This window comes from Tyto alba, unplaced genomic scaffold (genome assembly GCF_018691265.1).
Source record: "Tyto alba isolate M040663 unplaced genomic scaffold, T.alba_DEE_v4.0 Super-Scaffold_33, whole genome shotgun sequence".
In the NCBI taxonomy this organism is placed as follows: Eukaryota; Metazoa; Chordata; class Aves; order Strigiformes; family Tytonidae; genus Tyto; species Tyto alba.
In genome coordinates, this window is record NW_024881308.1 from 1,883,270 (window position 1) to 1,892,194 (window position 8,925).

Here is an 8,925-nt window from a genome sequence, read left to right on the forward strand (position 1 = left end):
CATGCTTGTCTTGTTTCACAAATCTAACCTGATTTGTTCCGTCAGACGAAGTCACAGCAATTGCTTGCATGTTGCTCACAACGCTCTGGATTAACCGTACCAGGCATGGTATAATGCAGGGTAAAAGCACTGCAGCTGCTAGCCTGCACAACAGCTGAAATAAAAGTTGTTTCACCCCTGGAGTCCGCGGTAAGCAAGACCATAATTCACCATTCCAACCGTTCCATATTTGAGTGGGGACGTGGGCTATTTTCCGAATGTCCATGGTTAACTGAAGAACCACTTCACCTACATCACTGCTTTCCAGACAACAGTTACAAACATTTCATTTTCCACATACCCCTCCCTTTTTGGCCAAGAAACAATCCAAAACCATGCGGTGTTGCAGGATTGCGGTGTGCATCTGTTGAGATTGTTGATTCAAAAGATCTATAGCACTGGTGCTTTTGCTGGTAATAATCTCCGGAACCGCTCGCAACCGAATTATGCGATTCAGATTATAAATTGGTTCCCTTGCCCCTGCTATCCGGTCATTGGGATTCCAAGTGGCCAGCCCGCAATGTTCTATTATTCTCTCGGGAGGCCACTCGTTTTCCCCCCACTTTTGCGTCCCGCAAAAATATCAGCCTCAAGAGATCGCTTATTGCGAGCAACACCTTTGTCACCTAAGGTATCGTATAGCCTTATGCCCAGTTGGGAACCACCTGGTTTTGGAAGAATTAAAAATAGAGGCCAGATGATCCCAACGTGACAAATTCCTGACCAGTTTGCTGGCAGTTGTTTCTAGGCAGTATGTCCACAAATCCAATACTGTCCCTTTTTGGCTTTGGCACTGCTAGCAAACGGTCCAACTGGGGCTTTGGGTTCTGGGAATAAGTCGCATTATCATTTCCCAAAGGGCTAAAAAAGGTATTGCTTCTACTTCTTTGATAGCCTTTCATCTGGATGGTACAATACCAGGCACCTGTGGTGTTTTCTCACTCACAGTTTTGGATAAAACTCCGGCCATCGGGCCCTGGAGCAACAAGGCTTTCATTTTCATTTGACCAAAATCCTCCAAATCCTTTATTGCGCCCAGCTTCATTAACCCACATCCATACACGAATGCCACTATCCTTGTTAATCAATTTATGCGTAAGTGCCCACTGACACTTGCTTTTCCCCACATTAACCCTCCCTCCTCGCGGTTTAGGCAACGTCTACGCACCGCAGGAAATTGGATTGGTCATGTCTCATCATTGTCTCAGGCGGTGCTATCGGTTTCACTATAATTGCTTACAATTTGTGCTGCAGTGAGGGGTGTGGAGGTCCACGGCCAACTTGACAGCCCTAAAGGTCCCCTGCAAAGTGACTCAAATTAAAAGTTTTACTCACCGTTTCTGCTAACAAAATAAATTCATTATCTTCAAGGGGATTGTGTGGGTCGGAGGGAGGGGGAGGGGTTGGCCCTTCCTCACCCTTACAGAGAAGTTCGTAAAACAACACAACCGCAGATAACACAGACTTTGGCCATGCGCCTGTCTGGGTTTGCTCCCTTGTTTTCTTCTTCCTAAAATAATGAAAAAACAAAATTAGCTTCTCGGGTTAAAAGGAGGGAACAATCCACCTAGAGTTGATTTTGTGAGTTTTTTCACAGGCATCCTTTGCCTTCCAGGCATACCTGTTAAGGGGTTCAGTGAGTATGAGAGGGACGGCTCCTCTAGTGGCAGTTCTACCAGCACTGGCTGCCCAGGAGAGAAAACCGTTCCTTCAGGAGCACCGAGAGTCTGGGGCTTTGGGGTTAAAGTCGGGGCTTTAGGGCAAAAGGCATTTAGGCGGGGTCATCCGTTTACCCCGCAGCGATCATTGACCTGGTTAACCACATCCCAAAGGCATTCCCCTCAGCGTGGCTCGTGAGGTTTCAGCAATTGCTTTAAGAGCCTGTTAGTCCGTTCCACTATCCCATTACTCCGCTTCTCTAAGAGCTAAGCTCACAACCAAGAATCCCTTTTCCCACCCGCAATATTGCTTCTCAGCATCCTTAAAGCTCCTGGGGTAAAATCCAATTGCTTGGATAGGACCTTCTGGTCCCTTTTGCCAACAATGAATTGATAATCCCGAGCGTGCAAACCCCCATTCAACCTGGACAGGGTCAGTGGGGTGGGTAGGACCCAAAGCCTGGTGAGCACTTGCTTCAAACACTAAAAGCAGTAATGCTTCATCACGTACAAGAGTCCATTCCCAAGCTGCTCCTTTTCGCAGCAGATTGTGTAAGAGCCGTGCAGTTATCGCAAAGTCTCAGATGTGTTTTCTCCAAAAGAGCAATAAACCCAAGGCGTGCCGCAGCTCCCTTTTCTTTTCTGGAATCTTTACCTGATCTAGTACTGACAGGGTGTCCGGTGAGATACAAACTGACCCTCCTTCCCACCCTATCTAAAAATTTCACCTCATCCGCAGCAGCTTCTGTTTTCTCCTTGGCTATCTGGAGTCCCAGAGACTCTAAGTGTTGTACCGTCTTTTTCTGTGTTACCTGGACTGGAATAGCTTCGTCCCCTCCTATCAAAGCTTCATCAATACACTGATAGACTCTAACTCCTGATTCCAGAGGAATTTGGTCTAATTCTGAGGCCAAAGCACGATGTGCTAACGTGGGAGCATGTTTACAGCCCTGAGGGAGGTGAGTGAAGGTACATTGTTGTCCCTCCCATGTGAAGGCAAAACGATCACGGTCCCCTTCCTGCAGGGGAACCATGAAAAACATATCTTTGACATCAATCGTGGCCATCACCTGGTGAGCTTGTTCCTGAATTTGTGAGATTAGTTCAGCTATATTAGGCACTGCTGCCATCAAGGGGCCAGTATTAGCACTGAGTCGACGATGATCTACCATCAGTCTCCACTTCCCGTTCGGTATACGCACTGGCCACACTGGGGAATTATACGGGGAGTGAGTAAACATTAAGATTCCCCATTGTTTAAGATCCTCAGTCACGGGGGCTATCCCTTCTCGGGCCCCTAACGGCAACGGGGAGGGTTTCACATTAGTTATCTTGGAAGGGGGCAAGGCAGGCGCCACTTGCAACAGGCACACTTCGGTCCAGGACATTTCAGCTAATCTTCTGATTTGAGGAGTGCCAAAGGACCACGAGTCTCCCGGAGTATCATACCACTGTCTGCCCTTCAATACCTCTACGCCCAAGACATTTGTTGGGAACGGGCCTACTGCAGCCTTGGTGTTAACTGAGTCTTCCTCCCCGGGCAACCACGATGTTTCCAAGACCACAGATACCGATCGGGTTTCCCCCAAAACATCTAGAGCGGTTAGGTTTTTAGATGAAGTGGGAATTCCACATTGCTCTGCCTCAGTCCACATCAGTGTGGTGATTTGTGCCCCTGTATCAATGAAAAAAGTTACTGGTTTCTTCCGTGGCCCTATTGTTAGCGGTTGCAATCGCCAATAGAACTGATCTACACAAAGTAGATAAACAGGCACTCCTTTATTCCAGTGCTGGGGAACAGGGGGGATAGCTCTACCACAGATGTGTTCACCAACAGGTACAAAGTACAACATAGTTACACACTTTTTCAGCAGAGTCATGGTTCACGTGAGATCAACAAAATTCATAAAGTTTAATTTGACCCTACTAATGATTGGCTTTCGCTTACCTCACCTTACCCGTATTCCTATTCTACAGAAATCATCGGTCATCTTTACTGATTGATTTGAATAGACTGGGGGAGAGTAGTGATTAGCATACTCTTGTTATTTCCTGGAAATCATTATCATATGCAAATGCCTCTAATCCATGCGTGGTTATGTTGGACGGGCGTCCTCTGGTGGTCGCCGATAGTCTTCCTCACTGTGTCCGCCGGCTGACCTCCATCCGTGCGCGTGCTCATTTCATCCTTTGGCTGATCTCCCAAGCCAAGGCCAGTTTTTCCTGGCACCCCTTGTTTTAATTCAAAGTCCATAGCTATTTCCACAGTAATCGAGGCAAGCACGATACTAGTTGCTCATGCCTCAGAACTTAACGTACCTTCTGTTCTCATAGCTACTATAACTCTGTATCACCCACATAACCAAAATTCAAGATCAGATTCTAAAATTCAAGCTATTTCATTTGGGTATTTGTAAATTGTCACACTCGGGTTAGAGGAGTTGTCCGTTCTGGATCCACAGGCATCACCATCGGAGAGCCCTGGTTAGGTTTAAGTTCTCTATCATACATCATCTGCAAACAAGCCGCCTTTTGCACACTTTCTACCAGTTGATCCACCGTACCTGTTGTAGCTAGGGGCTCTCCCCTCTCCACAGGGTTCAGCCCTACGGCCCAATACGCTGTTTCTGATTCCTCTGGAGACCTTGCAAAATCCTTCTTTAATTCAGTCTCTGTAAACGGAACCTCTTTAGTAACAATTTGGGGATGGTCATCATCTGCGTCATGCAAATACTCCGTCTTAACTACGGGGTGCATATGAGGAAGATTTCCTACCGTGCCCTCTGCTTTCTGCAAGCCCCCCTGGGGACTTCTAACTTTGCCTCCACCTCTCTACCCCTCCAAACGAGTCGCTTTCTTTCCACAATTCGTCTCTCAATGCGTTCTTTAGTACAGAATTTTGGGTTCTTTCCTCCTCTAACACCTGCTTGGTCTCTTTTAACTGCTCTCGTAGCGATGCAAGTGTTCTTTCCAGAGAGTCTACCACAGTATTATCTTGACACAGTTTCTGCCTCCTATCCTCTATGGCCGCTGTCAAACTTGCTCCCAAAACAGCACAAATTATGGCTTCTCCCTTCCCACGCCTAACTGTAGACTCCTGCACTACCCTGATCCTATCCACTATACTCTGTGGCCGGAACCAATGATTTTTCACCCATTCTCGCCCTTGGGGAGACGGGCGAGCACGATAGGTTCCCAAAAAGCCATTGGTTTATCTACATCCACATTCCATTCGTTCAGTGAAGAATGGTCAGGAACATCAACAAGTGTGCAAGCACCCATTTCACCAAAGGGGGGTTATTTCGTCCTGAGAGGGTCACACCTTAAATTCACAATTCCCCCTCTATCACTCTCAGGAGGACACACCTTAAAAAGTTACTTTCCTACCAAAGTACGCCTCAGCCACACACTCACAGAAACCCCGGATAAAGTAACTGGGCATTTCCCGTTTCTCTGAGAATCCTGTCCGTGATGCCAATTACAGTGTCGCAAACCGGTCAGAGACCGGAGCGAGGTTCCGCTTGTATTCCCAGGAACAGAATTAAGAATCAAAACGGAGTCAAGTGCTGCAGAACTTTATTTGCCTGTCACAAGTGCAAAAGGAGAAGAAAGAGAGAAAGAGAGTAAGAGAGAAATGGAGAATGGGAGAATGGGAGAATGGGAGAAAGGGAGAAAGGGAGAAAGGAGAAAGAGGAAGGGGAAAGGGTTCCTTTCAATAGCTACCACCACGCAACTGACGGCCGGCAGTCTGGTTAGAAAATGGGTCTGTAGAGCAAAGGTGAGAGGCACCCGTGAAGCAATGATGGTGGCGAGGAGAAGCGATGGCGGTGGCAAGGAGAAGCAGAGCAGTAATGGTGCGGGGAAGAAAGTCCCTGCTCTCAGCCCTCCTCTCTGTTTTATTCCCGTAACCCCACCTACCACTAGCAGTGGTGCGCATGCCCAACTCCGTTGCTGGGAGGTGGTTTCCAAACCAGGAGATTTAGGTGATTTCCGACCCCCGGTCTGGGCGGGTGCGCGGGGGTGAGGTAGCTCCGTTGCTATGGCACTGGTGGTATTGGTGATTTTGCTCCAGTAACGTCAAGGAAAACAAACCAGCACAGTCTCTGACATGGGGCAGGAGAAAGAAAGATTTGACAACCAGGTCCACCACTGTATTCCTTTTGCGTCCTGCCTTATGTTTCATATTAAAGTTTTTCCAGGGAGCTTCTTCTGAAAAGACAAAGGGGATAACGCCGCGCCAAACGTGAGCATCGTTGGTGTGGCGGTTGCTGGCGTCTCTTGCCGGCTGGCGAGGACGCCTGCTTTGCTGCTCAGAATGGCAGAGCCGTTGAGGTGGGAAGGGGCCGGGGGAGGTGACCTCTCAAGGCCGGGTCAGCAAGAGCGGCCGGCCCACAGGCCTGGCCAGAGGGGCCTCCAGGCGGGACCCCCACCCGGGCGGGTGCACACCAGTCCGGCGGTTACACGGCAACTGTCATACAACATCACGTCGAGTGGCAAAGCGGTGATGTCACAATGCAGCAATGTGACAACACCATGATGCGCATCAGCCAGACTGCCAGCGAGCCGCTATATATAGAGCCGCTGGCTGGGAGACCGGCTGAAGCGGCAGCAGCTGGGTGCCTCTGCAACAAGAGGAGACAGCGCAGGGTCGCAGCGCCAGGAGAGCTCTTGGAAGGAGCCATGGAACATCGTCGCGCTGCTGGCGTCCGAAAGGCAGAGGCACGGCTGAACACCCGGGGAGAGAGGGGAGGTGAGCAGCGGCCCATGGAGAGGGCTCAGCCAGGCAGCCCGGGGCATGGCGGGGCTGCTCTGGGGCCTCGGATGTGCCTTGTCTTCCACAGCTGTGCGGGAGGCTTGTTGTTCATCTAGCAGCTGAGTGTCTCTGTTTCCTTAGCTCGGGCACAGAAGACAGCACCTGGAAAGAGGAGGACGTCCCAGGCTGCTGGACCCTGAGCTGCTGGACCTCCCACTCGGGGTCAAGATCCCTGTGCCACGCGGCTCCAGGCCTCTCTTCAGCAGGGGAAAGCTGGGGGAAAAGGTAAAGGAAGTAGAAAGGGGTAGAAAAGAGCTCTCTTCTGCCACCAGACAGAGCATCTAGGCGCAGGGTTACTTCTCTGTTGCAGAGTCTCTGTAGTAGGGAGACCTTTCCTCTGGGTGGGAAGGACTCCAGGGATTAGGCTATAGCTCGGAGGACTGGAAGTGCCACCCCGTGTGCCTGAGGAGCTCGCAAGAGCATCCCTCCCTCCCAAGAACACTCTCTTGCCCCATTCTGACTCGGCAACATCTCTCTTCCAGCTTCACCGGCCCTCCTGTACTTTTAACCTGGGAGATCCATACTGTCGCCTCTTGAGCACGGAGTACAACTGCCTGCACGACCCACATCTGGAGGCGTACCACAGGCGCAGTCATAACTTTAGGAGCCTGAAGAGGGCCGGTTATGTCACCAGCGATGGCAAAGTAGGTTTTGACATCGTCAGGTTGATCAAACCGGTTCCCCCCAAGTGGTCTTCCCCGAGCAAAGAGGGAGTGGGTTCAGAGGGGGCACCTTCTCGCCCACCAGGTTCGGGCTGCTTCGGGGAGGCGCTCTGCGTAGCTGGCTTGAGAGTGCATGGCTGATTTCTCCTCTCGTTGCTCCCTAGGTGATTTGCAATCTCAAAGAGTTCAATGAGTACAGGCAATATCTGAGCACTCTCAAGCTGGAGGCAAAGAAAATGTCCAGGCAAGCAGAGGTAGGCAAAGCAGAGTGTTAGTGGACAAACACGAGCGGCATGCTGCCCAGGGCTGGGGCTGTGCTGGCTGCATCTCGGGGAGGCGGTCAGTGCAGCAGAGGTGAGGGCCGTGCTGCTGGTGGGCCGGGCGTTGGGGTGGCGGGGAAAAGGCACTGCCCGGCTCGGAGCTGAGCTCACGCAGGGTGCTGGGGTGGGCATGGGCAGGAAGGTCGTGGGTGGCAAGCGTGCGGCGTCCTGAGGGAAGAAGCCCTTCTCTTCGGCCCTCGTCGCGTGGCTGAAGCGGAGCGCTGGCCTGGGCCCGCGTGAAGCCTCAGCACGCCGGGCCCTGAGCGCTCGTCCGGCTGCAGCGAGCCACAGTGACCCGGTGTCGTCCCCTTTCAGGGAAGGCTTCAGCAGCACCTGCCCGAATTAAAGGATGCCCCCAAGGTGCCGGGAGCTGTGGACACTTCTCGCCTGGCAGAGCGGCTGCTGCAGCCTCGAAAAACATCTTGCCCACCTCAACCCAGGAGCAGAAAAGTCTCCCTGAGATCACGGCGCCAAACGTGCTCCCAACCTGAGCAGGGAGAGGAAGGTGCCAAGCCGCCCCGGAGGCTCAGTAGTGACGCTGACTCCGAGAGGATTCCGCCAGGCATCCTTGCAAATGGTGTGTTCGAAGCTGCATTTGAACAGCAAACTGCAGGAGGAGCCCAGAAGCTTGAAGAGCTGTCTGAGACTGCAGTGCAGCAAGTGTTGGAGACGGTGAATCTCCCTAAGAGAGAGCCACAGCCATCCCAGACGCCTTTCTCAAGGCTGCACCTGGAAGAAGGAGAAGGATTCCCCGGAGCATCTGAACAGCAGAGCCTGGAAGCCAGCAAGGGAGCAAAGTTGCCTGTGTTACCACCGCTGCCAAATGCAGCCGCTGCTGAAGTCTCGCAACTCTGCCACACGATTGTCAGGGAAAGCATCCAACGTGCCATCTCGAGAGTTCAGCAGCGCCATGCAGAGCGGACTGGCTATGGTAGAACCGTTGTCCCTGAGGTGCTTGGAACGGGGAAAAAGAAATTAGAAATGAAGCCAATGCCAACAGCCTTAGCCACATCTTTGGCTCCAAGGACCATACCTGATGACAGCGTTGACACTGTATTAGTGTGGACGTGTGCACCTGGCCTGCACTGACACTGAAATTGAATTTTGGAAGGCCTGTCGCAACCCCCTGGCTCCAACGAGATGGAAAGGAGAGCTATCCCGCTGAGGACGCCCTTCCCTCCTTGGGCCCACCCTTTCCCAGGCAGCCCGTCCCTCTGGCGGCTCTGAAGCCCCCTGTCCAGACAGGAGCACGGCACAGATTGGTGAACATTGAGCTCGTCCAAGGCAAGCCCCAGCAGCCCATGTACAAACAAGGGCGTTAGTTGGGAGACTTGCGGACAATGGCCTCAGCAGGTGTGTGGCCAAGAGAGCTGGAGAGCCCCTGGGCAACTCCAGCAGGCAGCAAAGACGGACCTTACAGCCTTGTGCTTCCA

The 8,925-nt window shown here is 51.8% G+C and overlaps 2 protein-coding genes across 2 annotated transcripts; one reads left to right on the forward strand and one right to left on the reverse strand.

Moving 5' to 3' along the window:
- Positions 1-3,738: 3,738 nt before the first annotated feature.
- LOC122154144 lies at positions 3,739-4,893 on the reverse strand (the record flags this gene model as incomplete). Its single annotated transcript, XM_042800738.1, has 2 exons — positions 3,739-4,509; positions 4,544-4,893. Coding segments are annotated over 2 exons (741 nt in total), but the record flags the coding sequence as incomplete, so codon positions are not given.
- A 1,316-nt stretch (positions 4,894-6,209) lies between these two features.
- On the forward strand, positions 6,210-8,581 carry LOC122154145 (fibrous sheath-interacting protein 2-like). Its single transcript, XM_042800739.1, has 5 exons — positions 6,210-6,344; positions 6,592-6,735; positions 6,993-7,154; positions 7,337-7,426; positions 7,808-8,581. The coding sequence occupies exons 1-5, from the start codon at positions 6,210-6,212 to the stop codon at positions 8,579-8,581; spliced, it is 1,305 nt and encodes a 434-aa protein (XP_042656673.1).
- Positions 8,582-8,925: the final 344 nt, after the last annotated feature.